A 21242-nucleotide genomic window follows, 5' to 3' on the forward strand; every position below is an offset into this window, starting at 1 on the left:
TCCTGTAAACTCAGAATTTAAGAGTTTAGGAAGGACCTTAGGGGCCATCTAGAATATCCAATTCATGAAAGGAAAGGAAACCTAAAAATTCTTTACAAGAGGAAAGTTCCCAGTGACAGAATTGGGCCTTGAGTGAAATTTCTTTTTTTACTGATCAAGCTCGATGGGAAATAGTTTTTACAAATACAATCCTCTCAAATCGATTTCATTCTCTATTTTAAGCTTAGGCATCTGGACAGAGTATGCCAATGTTAACTTTCCATGCCAAAGGTATGAAATTGTGGTGGGGAGAAGCAGGGACAGGTTAACATTGTGATTTCTTTATAGATTACCAGCTTAAATGTTGACTTTGAAGCAAGAAGAGAGTGTATTCTAGTTTGCTCTTATGTCCTTTGAAGTCATCTTTGTTTCACTAGATGCAGTATGATAATTAGTATGATAACTCTTACAAGCTACATTCAGTCCTTGTCATGTTAAAAAAAAAATTAATGTGATAAGACAAATGAAAGGAGTTTCTTTCCATCTTTCTATCTTTTGACTTAATATTTCAGGACCAGGCCTGGAGTGTGTTCCAGATTCAGGGTACAAGAAAAGTAAACAGAACCTACACTATCTTCTACACCTGTATTTTGGAATATCTGATAAGGCTAATTTTAGCAGTTGCAAGCCGGAGGATGTTTACACCAGGATGGCAGCAGCTCCAGTAAACACCCAATTCCCAGATGGTGCCTCCCTGTCCTGGCCCATCACAACAGTTTTAAAACCAGCTTGGTTTTTTTGTTTGTTTTTTTTTAACAGGGGAGCCAGTGTAACTCCTTCAAGACTGGAGTGACACTCTGCATCTGCATCTGCCTCATGTGAGTTATCATTTTGGCAGCAGCACTTTGCTTAGGCTCAAACCTCTATAGAGGTTTGCCTTTTCTTTTTCAGGAAGCCTATAAAACTGCTACACAGTATGTCTTGGCAGCAAAGGTAAAAAGTGCATGAGGGTTCCAAACTTCCCTGCACAACTTCCTGCTCATTCTAAGGGGGCTTTCTCTTCTAACTCAGGTCCTGCCTGTCTATATAATTGGTGACTACTCCTAACAGAGTCTGAGGGTTCACCTCTACAGATTTAGTTGATTTTTTTAGTTCTTTTTTCCCCAAGCACATTATAGAAGAAACAGTATCTTTAATATTAAAATATTTCTAAATTAAGTGCTATCAATAATTATAGAACCAACAGTATCTTTAAGTGCTATCAATAACTTCAGTTTTCAAAGCTTTGGCTGTTCTCTTTATAGTGGAGTTATGTAATCTGAGAACACTGTGTGCTGCTGTAGTGGCAGAAATATTTCTCTCTTTTGGAACTTGGGGCCCTGAAAATAACTTGTCCTTTTGTCTTTGGGATGTGGGCCCATTGGGGTAGGCCTGAGGACCCTCTTTAAAGAAGAAATAAATGAGCAGGGAATCTGTGATGATTATATTTAGCTTTAGGCCTTGGGCTGCGTTTTGGAGGCACAAAAAGGTCAGACCTAACAATTGGGCTTGAGGCTGTACACCATTTACTTGCCCCCAGCCTGTAAGAAGAGTCGAAACTTGAGCCCTGCAGCTGTGCAGAAGCACACATCCCTGCGGTCCATGCATGTCAAGCCCTGAATAGGTGGCATTCCCTGTGCCCTACAAATGGCTAAGGCTGTCTTCCCAGGGACTGGGATGAGAAGGGATTTAAAAATATTTTTAGGAAGGGATTTAAGTGTGTATTTACTTTGTTTCAGGAGTAAAGGGTCTTTTCATTAACATATTCCTGTAACCAGGACAGCAAATTGTGATTTAAACATATTCTCTCTGAAAATAGTAACAGAAGGATAAACTCTTTCCTGTGCTCTGTATTGCTGGACTTGGAGCATATTCCTCCTGCACCCTTCTTGCCCCAAAGCACATTTACACTGTGTGTTTTTCAAGTAGACAGTTTAATGACTAGGTAGTCATATTACTGAAATGACTATCTGGGCAGCTTGTGAGAAAATGTCAATAGCTTGTAGTTCATACTGATTAATATAGCGCTTACTGAAATGAAGAGGGTTGTCAAAATGGAACTTGGACTCTCTACATTCAAAATCTATTCCCACCTGTGACTAATTAAAGTAGAGTTTACTTTGGACAGTGTTAGAGTAATTGGAGAGCTGTATGTTTTCACCACCAGGGATCTAATCTGATGTCTCCACTGTAATAACCTTGTGCAGTCTAGAAATCCTTCTATGGCAATAGTGGACTTCACTGGAAAGACCACTTGATTGAAAATCAGGAGAGCTGGATTCTAGTGCCAACTCTGTTCTCTACTTGCTTTGTGACTTTGGGTCAGTAATTTATCATCACTGAGCTTCATTTTTCTCAATTACAAAAGGGGAAAACTATCACTTGTCCCTTTGAAGTGTGTTGAGTTGGATTGGGAAAAAAGGATCTATATAAATTTAAGGCATTTATATTAAATGACTTTTTCAGGAAAAGTTCTCAGATAGAAAAAATTGCCCTTATGAACAAACCATTCTTTTTATAAAGTGTGCAATGCGTTTCTTCCAATTGTTTCCAGGAATTGTGTTTTAAAATTATGGTTTGAAGGTGGGAGGATTTCTTGTTTTCTTTTGAAATTCCTAAGGAAAGTTACTGGTTCTTATTCCTAACTATTTCAAGAAAGGTCTAGGTTTTAATCAGCAATCATTCCATCATTCGGTACTTAATCCAGCTCCCTAATTTAGGAGCCCTAGTGTTTTTAGATAGTAAATATGGGCAGTGATGTGTAAGATTAGTTGGTTTTTCCTAGGGAGTTTTGAGGTGTATACAGTAATTTATGAAAAGCAGTATTGAAAAATTTTTAGTACAAGTCATATCCTATTAAAATAAACTCCAAAGCATTGCCCAATTTAGGGAAAAAAATCTGTGTTGGAGTTTTGTTGTATCAAAATGGTGTGTTCAAAATAAATGGGTTGTGGGTCAGAGCATTTGTTGTGTAGAAATGTTGCAATGGGATTTATTGTAATGGGATTTGGTCCATATTGGGGGTAGGGTAGGGAGGGATGCCTTATGGTATTAAAACATTTCCCTTAGAGTTTTATCAGTAGTTTCCTGGTACCTTTGACATCAGAGAGGTTAAATATCTTCTAAAGGTAATGTGATGCTAAGGCAAGAGAATCTAACACAAAATGTCAGTCTGATCTACTCAATACCACATAGAGGGCATCAAAAGTTTGAATTTTAGTCAGGGGAAAAAAATCTCAGAGTTAGTCTTGCAAGTGATAGCAAATAATGGGGCACTATTAAGTTCCCACAGCTTGATAGGCACAAAAAGAGTCTAGTGAGTAGTCTGCCTTTTGTCATTGCCCCTTTGAAGAGGAGAGAGACCCAAGGTCTATATAAAAGTTTGAGTTTCCATTTTTTTCAGTGGATAAATAGGAGAACATTTTTTACTCTAGTATGACTTTTGATGTGGTGGGGGGAGGGAAAAAGAGGGAGATAATTTAAAATTTCATCATGATCAAGCAGAATTAACAACTGAAAAATTGGTCAGGAGAGTAGGATGAAATAATGTAGTAGTAATCAAAAGCAATATGTGATCAACAATAACATAAGTAGTGGTATCATGAGACTACATAGAGTTATTTTTCCTTCCTAATACCCACTTAACAAACTGACAGATTTATCTGTTTTTGATATCCTTTCCATTAATCTATTCAAGCTGTTTATGAGGGGAATTAATTTGTTGTACCTTCTCATCCCCTTAGACCATCATTGCATCATGACATCACCTCCTTTCATTGATTATTTTTTAAGTTTACATGCCCATGGGAAACCCAACTCTCCTACCTTTCCCTATTGTATCTATCCCAATTTGCAAAAATTAGATTGTATTTTTATTCATGGTTTATGAAAGGATATCACATGTTTTATCATTTGTTGACTACCTGCTTGTCTGACTCTACTATTTATGTGATGGAGTGATGCCTGCTTAAACATCTCATTTGGAGGAGAGCTATTTAAAGGAGTATCATTTTCTGTGTAATGAACTGAAACCTTTTTCTAATGAAATTTTGATAGATTTAACATTGTAACAGCTGATTAACAAATATATATTCTGTCTAGCAAATGCAGTTGAACACATTGGTGGAAAGTGAATGTAAAACCAACACCAAGCCAAAGACTCCCAGAGAGGAAAAACAAAGTCTGACAAAATCATGGAAGGATTCTTGTCATACCAGAGGTGTGATGAAGCCTTCACTATTTATAAACCTCTGGCCTGATTCCCATCAGTAATATTCTCTTGGAGAATATTGACCATATAAATAGCCATACAATTTAGATTTTATACCTTGATAACGTTGGGCTAGGAAGGGAGAAGGTAGGTAGAAGAAGAAATAATGTTTGGCATAAGTTTCCTCTGAGATAAGGACTTCTGCTGGGCTTTTGGAAGTTTCATCTGTTATTAAAATAGCAGCTGCAGGGGAAAGCTGCATTTCTATAGTTTCATAACAATTCACATATCACAGTGTGCATAAGCACAATAGAACCTGAGTTGGAAGAACAAAAATGACAATCTTAGGGGAGGGGAAGTATGGTAAGAGAAGAGAAGAAATAACTTTCATTTGCCTTCTGCCTTAATTGACTGTTCTTTTGCATTGACTAATTAAGGATTTCTTCTTTGTGCAGTGTATAAGTCCCCGGAGTATGAATCTCTTGGTTTTGACCTGACTGTTGAAAGATTAGTTTCCATTGGATACCCCCAGGAGCTGCTCAGTTTTGTCTATGATTCTACATTCCCTACCAGGTAATTGTAAATGGCATTGGGATAGGACTGTCATTACCAGTGAGAGAAATGATTATCAAATAACCAATTATTGGGGAGACTCAGAATTTTTTCCCTTCCTCATTTGGAGATTAGGTCAAAGTTTAGTTTTAGGGCAGGGCAAATGATGAGATGAAATCTTGGAGTTGTTGCCCCGCAACTAGAAAACCTTACAAAGAATTTAATCTAAGGTGAATTCCAGCCCATTGTGTTCACTCTGGCAGGTTTGGGCAGGGGGGTAGATCCTTTGTCTAGATTGCCTGAGGCTGGGGGTGGTCTGGGAACAAGAGTGATCAGAGTCACATCTCACAGCCCCTCATTGAAATAGGTCCACCTCTCATTATAATATTCATTCTTCTCGTTAATTGTTAACCAATCAGAGTTGATTGCCACCTTCAGGGACGCCCACTCTTCTAAGGGCATATAAGCATTAAGTGGGCCTTTGGCATTCAGGAGTGCCACTGACCCTTTTTATTAATTATCTCCCAGCATGATTAACAAAGCAATTAATTATCCAGAATCTATGTTTCTTTCTCTTTCTCTCTCTCTCTCTTTTTTTTTTTTTTGGTGAAGTTAATCGGGGTTAAATAACTTGCCCAGGGTCACACAACTAGTAAGTGTCAAGTGTCTGAGACTGGATTTGAACTCAGGTCCTCCTGACTCTAAGGCTGGAGCTCTATCCACTGCACTACCTAGCTGCCCCTATATTTTCTAGATTTAACAGGGAGACTGAGGTCTAATAACTTATTTTCATTGCATATCTAGTTGTACATCACTTCCAGAAGGAGGCATCTGCTGCCTGTCTTACAAAATTTTAAAGATTTTATCTATCTAGTCCAACCTCCAATGTTTAGGTTTTTCTGGGACTTACTTATTTGTCTCTACAGTATGATTAGGGTTCATAGTAGTGTTGTGATGATTTTTGCTTCAATTATTTCATACCACTTTTTAAAAAAATTTTCATATAGAGGACTGGTCTTTGACACACTGTATGGGAACTTGCTGAAAGTCGATGCCTACGGAAACCTCCTGGTATGTGCTCATGGATTTAACTTCATAAGGGGGTGAGTATCTGTTCTAGGACATTTCAGCCATCCTGGGACTTGGGGAAACTTTCACAGAAGAGTCAGACAGGAGTGAATGCTAAAAGTGATAAGCCTTTATTAAGTGTATTTTTAATACATACAAGAGAATGCTTGAAACCTAAAATGACCACCTGTGAGCCACCCCCTTCCACCCCTGCCAATCCAGGAGTGTGTGGGAGTATTCCAAGGGTGACCTCTAGAAACACAGGTGTGATGGTCTCTGTCACAAGATCCTGGAGGACTTCCCCATCAAGACAGTGCAGTGTAAGGGTACGAGGTTTTAAAGGGAGGGAGAAAGCTTCTCCCTGAGACTGGTCTGATTGATTGGTTACTTGTCACTGATAGTCTAGGGTTTGGTTAGTAAGACAGATTTCTAGAATGGAAGCTTTCAGGTATAGAAGATTCTAGACAAAGGCAAGAGGAGGAATGATCTAGGAATGCTACAGTATCAAAATTTGATCCTCTTTCTTGCATTATTATGATTAAATGAGAACTGTATAAAGATGGCATTGTCTTCTGAAATACAGGCATCCCTTGGAGATATTGCAGGTTCAGTTCTAGACCACTGGCAACAAAGTGAATATCATGGTAAAGCGAGTCACATGATTTTTTTGGTTTCATTACATTATACTATACTGTAGTCTATTAAGTGTGCAGTAATAGCATTATATCTGAAAAAAAAACCAATGTACATATCTTAATTAAAAAATATTTTATTACTAAAAAATACTAACATCTTCGCCTTCAGTGAGTCATCATCTTTTTGCTGGTGGTGGGTCTTGCCTTGACGTTGATGGCTGCTGACTGATGAGGGTGCTGGTTATTGAAGGTCGGGGTAGCTGTGTCAATTTATTAAAATTAGACAACAAGGAAGTTTTGCTGCATCAGTTGACTCTTCCTTTCACTTGAACACTTTGAGGACATTGTAAGATTATTAATTGGCCTAATTTCATTTTGTTTTGTCTCAAAGGATAGGGAGGCCCAAAGAGAGGGAGAGAGAAGGGAGAATCGTTGGTCAGTGGGACAGTCAGAACACACACAGCATTTATCTGTTAAGTTCACCATCTTTTCTGGGTGCAGTTGGTGGTGTCCCAAAACAATTACAACACTAATATCAAAGATCACTGATCATAGGTTACCATAACAGATATAATAATAATGAAAAAGTTTGAAATATTACGAGAATTTCCAGAATGTGACACAGAGACACCATGCTGTTGGAAAAATGGCACCAGTAGGCTTGCTCAACACAGGGTTACCACAAATCTTTAATTTGTTTAAAAAAAATTGAAATATCTGTGAAGCTGAGTAAAATAAGGTATGCCTGGCTAAATTTTTATAGGATATATGGAACAGTGAAATTTAATTGTTATATTCACCCAGTCTATACTATTTTTAAAAATTTCATCTGTTCATGGGGCCATAGATCTTTTTGCCTCTATAGAATTAATATTCAGTTTTGCAGAGTTCATTATTCTTGGTTATAAGCCTATTTCGTTTGGAATATTACACATTCTAAAATCAACACTGGTTTTTAGTAGAAGTTCCTAGGTCTTATGTGATCCTGACTCTAGTTTCTTGGTATCTGAATTTCTTTTTTCTCGTTGTTGGCTATATTTTTCCTTTGATGTGGGAGCTGTTCATTTTGACTGTGGTGGTCCTGGGGACTTTTCCTTTTAGGGTTCTGAACTTTCAGGTGGTGGATTTTTTCTGACTTCATTTTGCCCTCTGTTTCTAACAGATTTTGGCAGTTTTCATTAATGATTTCTTGAAATACAATGTCTCAACTTTTTTTTATCATGTTTTTCAGGGAGGTCATTGTTTCTTAAATTATCTCATCTTGACTTGTTTGCCGGTTCAGTTGTTTTTGCTCTCAGATATCTTACATTTTCTTCTATTTTTTTCAACTTTTTAATTTTTGTACTAACATTTCTTTCTGTCTCATGGAATCATTGATTTCTCTTGATTTCTTCTAGTTTTCAGGAATTTCATTTCTTGAGTAAGTTTCACCATGGTCTCCTCTAAGCTACTTACTACTCCTTCCCCTTTTTTCCTCCAGAGGTTTTATTTCAAATTTTTAATCTCTTGCTTCATTTCTGCTAGGTATGCAGAAAGTCCATTTTTTTTTTCCTGTGAGTCTCTGCTTACAGTTGTTATGGAGTTAGATTTGTAATAAATTTTGCTACTTGTTAGTGTTTGCAGTAAATTTTGAAACAGGGCCTTTGTGCCAGAGCCAGGCTCTGACCCTGCTATATTTTTTGGGTGGGGTAGTTGGTCTTACTTGGTCTCACTCTAAGTCCTCTGGGTCTTTTTGGAGCTGATCTCTACATCTCAAGGTTAGGGCCCCTGGATTTTTAGCAGTAGATCTTCAGGGCCCTCTCTAATATCTCAGGACAGAATAGTAAAGTCCTCAGAGCCCCTAGGCCTGGGCTGACCTGGTCTGAGTGCTGTGGTACCTACTGGCCACCTACAAAGTAATCCTCCCTGGGACTTCCATGATCCCTACCCTGAGGTTTTCTCAGGGGTGCCTTCTGCTCTTGCTCTAAGCACAGAGGCTTGTTGGCTACGTGTCAGGTCTCTGGTTGTGCTGGCACTTGCTTTGCTCCTACTTGTGGGCTTCTTGCTGACTCTGTATTCTTCTGGGGTGGAAGATATCACTAACTGTTAGTTTCTCATTAGATTTCTTGATCATGTTTTGATTTCATGTGAACTTCAAGATTTCGTTGGAGTTAGATGCAGGGGAACTGGCCAGCAACGTCAGTCCACTTGAAATGTCTGTTCAAGATATATGGACTTAAGGGCCAGCTCAGTTAGTTATCATCTAGCCATATATCAAAATCTAAACAATAAGTATTCTTCATTCACTTGGTTTTTTTTCTGTGAGGACAGTTAAGGTTGTTGTGAGTGATTTTTGGATCTCATTTAGGAAGCTCTGCAGTGTTCTAGGGCTTGATACAATTCACATCATGTCATCCACAAAAAGGAATGTCGGAGAGAGTCCCTCTTCCATTTAGACTGTGCTGGGTGTTCTCTAAGACAGCTGAAAATCCCTTTGAGCTCATGTTTCCCTGTTTTATGCCTTGTTTGCAATGAATAATCAGAGAATCATGTTTAAAAAAGGCTTCTCTCATTGCAACTATCAAGTAATCTTATATATGATCCTAACATATTGAAAGAAAGCCTTTAAGGCTAACATTTTATTCCAGTGAATCAAATACCTTTTTGTAGTCAACAGATAATAAGCATACAAGACAATCTTGTATTTCCTCTACCTTTCATTCAGTTCTGTTTCTAAAGATGTGATCTGCTGTAGAATATTGTCAGAGAAGTCTTGCCCATTCCCTTCACATTTTTTCAAGTATGCCCTCAAAATTAGTATAAATTATTATTATTAATATTTTATAGAGATGGGATAGTAGGCATATTGATTAATAGTTTTCTAATCATTTAATATCTGTTTCTTTTTTAGATGTCTTGAAAATGAGTTTCCTTAACTCTTTTAGAAGTATATCACCTCTAGAATCAGCCTTTCTCAGCATACTTCTTACATTATAATTCTGTCTTCTCTTTTTGTGGTGCCATTTTTTACTTCTTCATGCTTCTTCATACTTCACATCAAGGACTAGGTGTTGTTAGAGGACAATGTGGTAACTCCATTGTCATTGATGGAGAAAACTGTTGTAAAAATCTTGACGGATTTTCCATTGTTTTCATTGGTTTGTTGGCCTTCTACTTTAAATTCCCTTGAGATAATCTGGCATACGTAGGTCCAACATCAAACTTTCTATAAAGGCATTTTTTTTTCCCTCTATATTTTATGTGAGGGTAAACCTCTTCCTCTTCTGTAAGATTTTGCAAATGATTTTATAGTTTAAATTAGTGTTACTCTTGACTACCATGTATCTCCACTTAAGCAAGGAGATCAAATGTTTATTGGATGAGGCAATGTTTTGACCTTTGTATTGTGATGATTGATTTATATCAGTTAAATTTGCATATTATAAATAGTGATGATCTGTATTAGTATCTTTTCCTTTATCTGATTCTCATTTTTGGGGAGCATCAAGAGTTTGTTTAAAATGGACAGTTAGGTAATGTTTTAATTGTATATCCTTATCATCTCATTTTATTCTTTGTTCTGATTGGTATTGATTTTGAACTTTGCTCTAAGAGGTTTATGATTTGATTGCTACACAGACAGCTGATTTGAAAATGACCACCACATTGGTAACTAGTTGTTTCCTGTTGCGATACAGTCCATTTCACTTTTTGTGATGTTACTGTTGTTTCTAGCACCTCTTGACTCTCTTTTTAAAGAAAATATTCATGATAGATAGACTTGCGTTTTCTGTGTAATTGGTGAGCCTTTACCAACTCTCTTGTTCCTTACCGTTGAGCTACATATTTTTCACTCTCTTGGTATAGAACTACCTTTTTTTTGGGTTAAGCCTGACTAAGGCTAGTCCCCTGATAGTTTATTTTTGATGTGGGACAAAATGAGACACTTATCAGTTAACAAAAGAAGATTTACTTAGCCATAGAAGAATATGCAACAAAGATGGTCATTGAGGATGCCTCAAGTTGATACATCTGAGTATAGATTGCTTCCCTGAATTGCCTATCAGTTCAGTATCAGAGAGTGCCTGGGGTTCCTCCAGGCTGTTTTATATTCAGGCAACTAGGAAGTGATGTCAGTAGCCTGAACCTGTAGTCCCCTGAGCCAGTAAAGTCTGGAGGACAGTTTTATATCTTTTAGGAAAAACACATCTAATTTTCATGGGCATAGAAGTTAGAATATTGCTCCCATTTCACTTTTGCATTGAAGTCACCAAGAATTAAAGCTGACTGATTTAGTTTGGAGGGTTAAGGTTCTTCATCAAGTTCTTTGTGTATTTTTTTTTTAATTCTTTTCTTTAATTCTTCACCCTCTACAATGGGCATTGGTTCAGAAGATGTAAATGTCTTCCTGGTGGTCTTTTTGTTTGTGCTTATTGCGAGCACTAAAATGCTAATGAAATAGCCCACAAAATGATGTTTCTTGTTGCCTTTGGAGACACAATTGAACCAATCGATTCCTTAACTGCTTACAATTTATATTTTTCTTTGCTTCATGGGTTGCCATGGCCAAGGAATTCAATACCTTGTGAACAGCTTATTCATGATGAGCTTTTCTGTATTTAACCGGGCTGGTTTTCAGAAAACAGATACAGTCTATTCCTAGGGTCATACTTGAAGCCAGAGCTTAAACTACCCTGGCATAGTTTTTGAGAAACCAGATTCACCTTTATGTGCCAGTGAGACAAAGGAGTCAGTCTTTGGTGGCAGTTTCCTTCCTTAACATTTGTATCCTGGCTTCTAACCCTACCACTCCACGACAGTCTGCTGTCAAAGGTCACTAGTGACTTCTTTTAGTCAAATCCTAAGGCCTTTTCTTTGACCTTGTGTTTGCTTATTTTCCCTTAAAATTCTCTCCTCTCCTCTTGACTGCCCTAGGACACTTTCCTATTCTAGTTTCCCAGTAGTTCTCTTACCATTTCTTTTTCCTCTTTTCCTTCTTTTATTCCCCTTAGCTATACATTTTCCCCTAAGGCTGAGTTCTTGGTTCTCTGCTCACAGGGCTTCAGAGATCACATTTATGCTAGTTTTTATTTTGTGTTTACATTTCTATTTATGTTTACATTTACAACTGAAACTTTTCATCTTCCAACTTGTTTCTTCCCTGGAGCTAGGATCATAGGATCATAAGGCTGAATGCTAGAGGGGAGCTTAGTGATGACCTTGTCAGAACCCTCTAGTTTACAGGTGAGGAAATCGGGGTAGAGGGGAAGTAACTCAAGATTGTAAGTAGGAAACTGCTTCTGACTTCAGTGGCCCAGTGGACATTTTTGCTTAGATGACCTGTTGTTACCTCAAATTCAGCGTGTACAAATCTCAGTTCCTCCTCCTCCCCATTACCATTCATAACCCCTCCATTCTCCAAATTACCCAGGCATGAAAACAGCCATCTCCCCATAGATTGTCAATAAGTACTTCCTCCTAAATTCACTCAAGCATTCAAAAACACCGAGCATTTACTTTGTGTAATGCTGCCACTGTGGAAAAAGAAGAGAGCTGCACAAACTCCAAAAAAAAAAAAAAATCAAAATAAATTTCACGTAGAGGACAGCCCTAAATCCCAATGCATCTGGTGGGTCTGTCATCAGCCTGCAACATATAACCCTGTAACCAATAAGGAACTTTAGAAGAAGAACAGCAGTAAAAGATGCCATTAGGAAAACATACAGCAGGAAGAGATGTTTGGTCACTTGGAGAGAGAGAGGATAACAGCAGGAGGGCTTCACTGGTGTCCTTGCAATGTCAGGAGAAAGTTAGAAAGGTCTCCCCCAATGGAGGGCAGCTTATGGAAGGGCACGGGCAAGAGCTGTTCAAGGCTGGCAGAGGAGGATTATGTGTAAGCTACGTTGTTGGAGGAAACGCCCAGATCAGTGGAATCACAGAAACATTGTAGAACCAAGTACCGAGTGTGGGCGGTACATTCTGTCGGACATTGGGTAAGAGCCAGACTGAAAGCAACTTTTCCAGGAGCCAGGGTGATGAGATGTGTAGACGTATACCTGCCAAATTAAAGTTTCACCACTGCATTCGTTGTTGAAATAGCAGTGGTAGATACTGTTGGGCTTTCAAGGATTCCTCTTCTTTCCCCTGAAGCCTCAGTTGTTGCTTTATTAGTGAAGGACTAACAGTTGCAGAGAAATTGTCAATTGTCCTGTCTGTCGGTAAGTTGGAATTGGGAGACTGTGTAGCAGAGTTGTCAGCACTAAGAAATTGCGAGTGCTGATGGATATGGCCACAGGCTAAAATGAGTGTCATCAGTGGAAATGTTCTGGCTACTGTAGTTATCAGCACATTTCTACATTCTCTCTGTCTGTTACGAAAATTACTCCAGAAAAGGATTCTCTTCCTCATCATCCATTCCTGGGGCCTTTCAGCAAGTTGCAATAGAGTATGAGGTGGAATCTGACTCTCTAAAACCGACATGATTCTTGACCAGTCTGTGAACAACCAAGGTGAAGGGGGTATTTAATAAGGACTTTCAAGTTTCCTATGGACTTTTAAAAAAATACTTTCTTTTTCCCCAGTTAACATGTAAAGACAATTTTTAACATTCATTTAAAAATTTTTTTGAGTTCAAATTTTCTCTGTCCCTTCCTTACCTTTCCCCTTTCTGAGACAGTAAGCAATTTGATATAGGTTATATACATCAATCATGCAAAACATATTACCATATTAGTCATGTGGTGAAAGAAGACACAGACCCAAAGGGGGAAAAAACAGAAAGAAGTACAGAAACTGAAAAATAGTATTACTTGGACTTTTGAGGAAATGTTTAGCTCAGTACAAAGATACAGACATACTATATGACTTCTGTAGTTTGGGAATGTAATTTTTGACAGTACCCTAAAGATACATACACACAAGCAGAAAAGAATTAATTTTAAAAATTGTCTTTTTCACATGGTTCTGTTAGGCATCCTCGATTGAAGGTTACAAACATAGGAGTCACGTACAGAGACAAGAGTCAGTCAACCTTTAACCAGTGAGAATAATAATAAAAATAACTAACATTTATATAGTTTTTCATACGCTAATTCATCTTCAGTTTGAGAAAAGGGTTAGGGTTAGAATTATAGTTATTTTACTTGACCTCAAGAAAAACAAAAGTAACAGAGAGAAGAAGAACCCAAGCTGGGCCAGGACAATGTGACAGTTTCTCCCACTGTTAGTGCTTTGCTACTAAATCGGTAACTGAAGCTTCAGGGGAACAGAAGAGGAATCCCTGAAAACTGAACTAGAATTAGGGCCATGTACTATTTCTGTCTATTTCAATAGCAAATACTATAGTGAGACTGCTCTTTCTTTGTTGAAATGTTTTTACACTGCATATGCCCTTTAAAGTGAAGCATAAAGAAGAGATTGTGTGTGGGTGAGTGTGACAGGGATCTAGAAAGGCCGAGGAAAGGTTTTCTGTGGCTGTGTCTTTTTCCACTTTTTGTATTTTAACCTCTAAGCCACATTTTAGGCTGGGGGGAGGCTGGGGGGAGGCTTAAGGGGATAGGTCAGTTTTAGATGAAGAATGTTCGGCTGCCCTCATAATATCCAAGAACTTGCTCCTCAGGATCCCTTTTCAAAGAACTCTTGAGTCTCCTTTCCGAATCGCTAGACAGTCAAGAGCTAGCAGCTGACAGTAACGCTGCTCAGAGCCCATTAACCCTATGGAAATTACATTGACATGGTTTTACCTTGTTTGGATTTAGAGCTTTTGATTATTTTCTCAGTTTCTTTTAATTTTACCTTTATTGAGAGTCATGTAGCATAGTGAGGAGACAGCTGACCTCAGAGCCATTAAAAACCCACCTCTGACACATACTAGCTGTGTGACCTTGGGCAAGTCACGCAACTTCTTGGCCTCTAGGCAACTCTTAGTTACAGAGAAAGTGACAACCTGTATCAGTAGATGGGTTTCTTCATCCTCAGCATTCCCTCCATCAGTTAAGTCAGTTGTAGTTCCTATCTCTATAAATTTATTGTAAGGAAATGTTATTATGTAGTTAACTAATCAAATTTGAGAGAACTAGACTCCATATTTATTCTCTGGATGATTCTGGAAGATAAGTTTCTGCTTTGTTTTATAAACCATCAGTGGCACAAACTCCACTTGGAACCAGAAAACTACCTTTCTTTTCAATAGTTTTAACCCATTCTGGAGATGGGAGTTTTTAACATGAATAGTGTCGTTGTCAATTTTAAGAGTTCCTTGGTTTCCACAGTGAATTGAGCTCTGTAAAGCTTTCCTGTGGTTATGTTAATTGAGGCAGTAGGGAATATAATCATATTCTAGAATCTCACAGGTTTAGCAAATCTATGTCCTTTTCTCTCTCTCTTCTCTGCAAGCACATATCTACTTCTGACTTTGTAAAACTGAAATATGTTTGGTTTACTGTAACTTTAAGGCATTTTCCCATTTCTCTGACTCCTTTTTAAATGGCAAATTTTTTTTGAGAGAATTCAGTTATTAGCTCCCATAAAATATAGCTTTTACACTGCAATAGGTGATTAAAAGTGACTGGGAAAATGAATTAAAGTTCTAAATTAAGATAAGGAATGTTTACAATATAAACCTTGTCACTTTAATTTCTGTAGTGTTAGGCTCTGAATAGTGTAATTAAACATATATATGTGTGTGTGTGTGTGCATATACATACATATGCACACGCACATATGTACACACACATATTTACTTTGGAGGACATATTCCATATTTTACATGCTGACTACTGAATACCAGTAATATTTTCTTGCTCTTTTCAGACCTGAAACTCGGGAACAGTATCCAAATAAATTCATCCAGCGAGATGACACAGAGAGATTTTACATTCTGAACACACTGTTCAACCTCCCAGGTAGTTCCGCCCTCTGATGACCCATGGTACCGTGTTTCTCTCTTTTCATGAATGTTTCTCTTTGCTCAGGGGAAGAAGGAAATAGGCGTGTGTGTGTGTGTGTGTGTGTGTGTGTGTGTGTGTGTGTGTGTGTGTGAGAGAGAGAGAGAGAGAGAGAGAGAGAGAGAGAGAGATTAGAAAGTCATGTGACTTCTTATTAGCAAACCAACTAGAACTCATTCATCCAAAGAATTAAGGTTCCCTACAAAACCATCCCCTTGGGAAGCTGTACCCTTTTAAAATTCTTTTAAAGGTTACATTTTAAATTCTGAACTGTCTCCCTCTCTCCTCCTCCCTATCCCCCACACTAAAGAAGGCCATCATCATTTGACAGATCTTTTTATATTTGTGTGTGTGTGTGTTTATGTGTCTTTATGTAAAACCATACTATGTATACTTCTGTTTATCAGTTCTTTCTTTGGAGGTGGATAGCATTGTCCTTCATAGGTCCTTTGTAGTTTATTTGAGTATTTATAATACTCACAATAACTTAGTCATTCACAGCTTTCTTCAAACAGTATTGCTGATACTGTATCCAACATTCTCTTGGTTCTGCTGCTCATTTCACTCTTTATTATTTCATTCAAGTTTTTCCATGTTTTTCTAAAATCAACCTGCTTTTTTCTTACAACACAGTAGTATTCCATCACATGAAATAGGCTTTAATCAATGACTTTTCTTGCACCTTAACACAGTCTTTCTTTATTTCCAGAAACCTACCTGTTGGCCTGCTTAGTAGATTTTTTTACTAATTGTGCCAGATATTCCAGGTATGTAAAACCTGTGATTTTGTCATGTTTCAGTTTTTATTTAATGTACAGGGTTTTAGAGAACTGGCCATTGTAGGTTTTTTCTGCTTTTCTGAAGCGAATTTAGTGCTAGTGAGATGCCAGATTGCCAACCTGAGAGATGGGACAGCACCAGGAGCTCCGTGCAGGCGCTCTCACCTCCCACACGGCCCCCTCTCCTTGCCAGTGGCTGCAGCCTTGTTTGGAAGGGACCACTTCTGATTGGCTTCTCCTGGGAATGAAGACGGCCAGCAGAGGTGCTAATTGTGACAACTGAGTGGGAGGTTTGTGTGATGGTCCAGGCAGATTGGCACTAAAACCCCCCAACTCATTTCACAGCAGCTACCCAGGAGCCATTCAGTGATGGCAATTTAATTTCCTTCCCAGGCCCATCATGATTTGATCCAGGAGTAAATCCTATTTCTTCTCCACAGAGTTTAAAAAAAAAAGGGGGGGGGGGAATGAGCTTCAGTTATTCACTCTGTTCAGGGAGAATTGTGCCATTTTGTTTCCTGGACATAACAGCCATAGAAACCAGTGTCGTCTTCCTCTTTCTATCCTGTCTCCAGCTGCTATGAGGCACTTAGTTCTGTGAATTAAGTGACTAAATTAGATTTTTAAATGGTTTGTATTTAGGGACCAGGCCGGAAAAGGCAGGGTGGAGGGGAGACTAAACTGTCAGTTTTCAGAACGCTAAATTAACTTGGTTGGGGACCACTTTGTAAAAAAATTGAAAGAAAAGTATCTGATGTATTTACAACTTTGACTTTTTAGTTGCCATTTAATATCACATACTTGTTTGTTTGTTGGTTCCTTCAAATTAATTGTACTCCATTGAAAAATGTCCATTTCTGGTGACTGGAATGGCTTACATTGGGCAGTAACGTTTTGGAATGAAGCCAGCCCTAACCCGTTGACACAGTCTTTACTTCCCCTAGACTGATGTTTGATGTATATTTTATTCACCTTATTTCCCTGTCCCAACTGTCTTACCTTCCTGCAGCTGCGAGACGGGATTTAAAGATGGAGATCTCTTTATGTCCTTTCGGAGTATGTTTCAGGATGTGAGAGACGCCGTTGATTGGGTTCATTACAAGGTATCCTGGGGCTTCTCTTTACTCCCTCTGTTCTTTAGCACATGTTGTCTTCTGTGAGATTAGCTCTTCTCCAAGTGGACAATGGGACTTTTCCTGAATGAGAAACTTGCATTTGCCATTGATCAAAGGAGCACTGAATTATCTTGTCTCTCCTTCAGCGATATTTCCTCCTCCCTCCCTCTATTTGGGGCTAACTCATTTCTGGTTATCTTAGTTTTCCTTTTTTTTTTTTATTCAGAAGGAATTAAGCACTGATTCAGACTTGTCATATTTTTTGCCTTACACAATTTGTAGATGGTTATAACCCATTAAATTTTGCCAGATAGTTCTCACTTTATTTTCTCCTGCATTAGGTAGTAAATGAAGTTAAAATACTTAAATTAATTACACTGAATAAAACAAGATCTTTCTGATTGCTATTTAAAATAGAAGCAAAGTTTCTTTGTGTAAGCATAAGGAGGTTTTGTATGTTTGTTTGTAACTCAGAAATCCAGTGAGAACCATGACAGTGTAAAGATAGTGAGTAGCCCGAGCGTCAAGAAGAACTAGCTATAAGTCCTGCTTCAGACATACCCCAGGTGAAGGCCTGAGCTGCTCAGTGCTCCATACCGGTCTCTGAGACTACAGGTTGTGGAGCTGGCGCTGATCTCCTTTGGTAGAGGGTTGCCTCAGTGTAATTCCTTCCATATACTAATGACATCACAGGTCTGTCCCCCAAACAAAAACAACAGGCGCTTTAGGCCACAATCTGCATGTCAGCTGCTCTCTTCTTTAGAAAATGCACAAGAAGTCAATTGGGATTGATAGTGGGCAGGATTTTTCTTGTAATAAATGACTGTGTTTTTCCTTATTTCGTTTTGCCTTCCTCTCAGGGTTCCCTCAAGGAAAAGACGGTTGAAAATCTAGAGAAATATGTGGTCAAAGATGTAAGTAGAAATCAGTTGAGAAATACTTTATCAGCATATAGGCAATTGAAAGGCACACTGACTGACTTTCTAAACCAAAAAGCTAATGACTGTACTTATAATTAAATTCCAAAAGGGAAATGTTTCTTTGCCAGGACAGTTATATATGAAATATTTTTTTTTAAAAAAAACCACTTTCAGAGAAAAGTCTTAGTTAATATCATGGTTCTGGTAGTTGTGGGCAAAGAGAATCAGTCATCCATTTATTTCTGTAGTTGCAGATTAGAACTAGAGTTTTGATACCTGATTTATGTAATTTATATTAAAAATAAATAGAAAGTTGTAAGGCAAGATTTAAAATGCTTTTTAAGAATGGCCTTATTGACACCATCTGCAAACAAGGTAACATGAGATACCCTATACCTAATGACTAAAATGTTTCCTACAGCATCTCATTAAAACAAAAGGTAAGCAGGCAGTTGGATCTAATTAGCTTGCTTTATTTCAGGGAAAGCTACCTTTGCTTCTAAGCCGAATGAAGGAAGTAGGAAAAGTATTTCTTGCTACAAACAGTGACTATAAATATACTGATGTAAGTACTGTTTAAATATGACATTGGTTTATTTGTCTAAACAGAAGAATTGGGTATTTTATGCTGGGTTTTCATTACGTGAATTTTGAAGTTAGTTAACTAGCAGTTATCCCAAAGAATATGTTTAACAAATATGTGGTTCTCCTGCAGCAACATGTTTTTCTAACATTTTAACTGGGAAAGAGTGAGGTAGACAAAGGTAGGTTGGCTATGCCTTGGCTGAAGCCTGGTCCAAAGAGACTCTGGAATCTCCAAATTTATTCTCAAAACCTTTGTTTTGGCAGTGATTCTGCTGACATTGTGCTGCTTGAAACACCTTTTTATTTTGGTTATTTTGAGCAGTTATTCTATATAAATGGCTCTTCATTCTCTGCATCATCTAGTTTGAATAAGCTGTGTGGTTGGGTTTGCTGTTCCCTTTATGCACCTTCAAACATTGCCACTGCCAGCTGTTGGAAATCCTAGATTAGGAAATAGTAGTAATAGTTGATTATAAATATCAAAATTAATTAACTCCATTTAAAAAAAAAAGTTTTCTCAATGCTTAATGTACTCAGAAGTGTTTTAGTATGATTTCATTCTGCTTTTGCTTTTTGGTGAGAAAATGTATAATATTTACCTACATTACTACCCAACAATGAAATGCATTAGGCATTTCTGAGGATGTGCTTCTACTCTAGCCCTTACCTCTCCTCCCTCTGTACAATATTATTTTGATTTGGAAAACTGATTATTTGGATTAAGTGCTCCTTCATAAAACCTGTGATCTCAAAATCAAGATAAAAATGTTTCTTTTCACGTGAGCCATTTAGTTCTACTTTATTACAAGGCTTGAGTACCCCTACCCGTAACGTCGGTCAGTTGTTCTTCACATAGTATAAATTAATTGGTGTAAAACCATACCTATTAGTGGAACAACTCCCAAGTGTATGCCCTACTGAGGAAAGGCCAGTATAATTATGGCTTCATAAGACTTTTAGCCAGTGGCTGTCTCTGGGAATAAGTCTGCATCACCATTTGGTGTGGGAAGTAAGGTGTATTTTAGAGGCTTAAAGCTACTGGGAGAATAGGTAAGGATCAAGGACACAGTTGTCACTGACTTTGTAAGAGACTCTTCGTGCCCTAGATCTCAGGCATTTCACAGCCCAGGCCAGTACACAGGATTTCTCCAAGGATTTACACTACTACGACCCTGGGATATACAAAACAGACACACAGGGAAAGATACCCAGGAACCCTAGGATCATACAAATGTAATGTTACCTGGTTATTTTTTTTCTCCTCCTTTTCAAGATATTTGCAACTGTAGCATAATGAGCCAACCTGTGACAAACACAAGCCAAAAGGTTGCTGCTCTCCCTGCTATTAACTATACAAGCTATGGGCAGCTTTGCAGTGGGAGTGAGGCTGGTGGTGCCCTCTGACTCGGCTGCTATGTCTCCCTGGTTTTAGTAAGAGCATTCTCCCTTTGGAAGTGCCTCCTCCCTCTTCGTAGAATGGTGCAGTTGACCTGAATGCCTTACATGTACATGTAGCCCTTAAGCCACCTCCGTCAGCCCCTTTACAGCCCTTTACAGGTACTGTAGGGAGTGGTAGGTTCCAAAGTGCTGGTGTCCCTGTTAAGGTCTCGTGACCTCTGACACGGAAATTTCTAAGAAAACCGGGAAAAGATTAGAAAGTGTTGTACAGGCTGTTGCTATCACTAGCATTGAGACTCATGATTGTCTTTACCCTACCCTTTGGTAGGTAGTGCCTACAACCTTAGCTCATACCACAAAGGAACATAAACATTGATACACAAGAAAAGCCCAGGTATACCAGACTGTCCGAACAGCATTATTCTATCACAGAGAAGTAAAACCTGGCTTTCTTGGTCTTCCTTTCAAGGTCTGCAGCAAGAGCATAAGGGCCAGTCTATAGCAAAGTGGGCCAGAGGTTCTGGCTCTCATTGCTTTTGTCTTCTAGCTATAGCAGTCTTGGTATGGGAGAGAGGCTGCCTTCATTAGGGCTCTCAGCAGCAGCTGCTGCTACTTCTCTGGCTCCCAACTCAACTGGCTTACCTCCATGGTTTTAGTAGCACTATATTGTGATGATAGCTTTTTTCCTGGCCTCACTTGCCACTATTTCAGAAATAAAGCAGGAGGGAGGCAGTGGGAGAGGAAAATTAATGAATCTTATATTAAAAAAGAAATGTTCTTAGTTTTATGAGGGATGTGCATGTTCTCTTGTAAAATTTGTATAATTTTGAGAGAAGTTATTTGGACCTTGTTTCTTTGTTTTCCAGAAAATTATGACTTACTTGTTTGATTTCCCACATGGCCCTAAGGTACTGTATACAACTTAACAGGTCATTACTTTAAAAATAATGAATGTGTTTCAGCAACCCTAAAAAATTGGTGCAGGGAATCGGGCCTATCCAGAGAAGATATTGGATCTGAGATTCTTTCCAATTTTAA

The 21242-nt window shown here is 38.3% G+C and overlaps 1 protein-coding gene across 3 annotated transcripts in view; it reads left to right on the forward strand.

The window, feature by feature from the left end:
• The window catches only part of NT5C2 (5'-nucleotidase, cytosolic II), a 101161-nt gene that overhangs the window by 67603 nt on the left and 12316 nt on the right, over window positions 1–21242 (forward strand). For 2 of the 3 annotated variants that reach the window (XM_027851700.1, XM_027851701.1), the window contains exons 4-11: window positions 4684–4801; window positions 5788–5883; window positions 15274–15365; window positions 16117–16174; window positions 17196–17289; window positions 18162–18215; window positions 18703–18786; window positions 21071–21112. In XM_027851700.1, coding sequence (XP_027707501.1) covers window positions 4684–4801; window positions 5788–5883; window positions 15274–15365; window positions 16117–16174; window positions 17196–17289; window positions 18162–18215; window positions 18703–18786; window positions 21071–21112 — 638 coding nt within the window. Of the gene's footprint in view, window positions 1–4683; window positions 4802–5787; window positions 5884–15273; window positions 15366–16116; window positions 16175–16386; window positions 16450–17195; window positions 17290–18161; window positions 18216–18702; window positions 18787–21070; window positions 21113–21242 lie in introns of those variants that run through there. The other variant, XM_027851702.1, reaches the window with a different exon arrangement.

This window comes from Vombatus ursinus, unplaced genomic scaffold, assembly GCF_900497805.2.
Source record: "Vombatus ursinus unplaced genomic scaffold, bare-nosed wombat genome assembly UNPS02009205.1, whole genome shotgun sequence".
In the NCBI taxonomy this organism is placed as follows: domain Eukaryota; kingdom Metazoa; phylum Chordata; class Mammalia; order Diprotodontia; family Vombatidae; genus Vombatus; species Vombatus ursinus.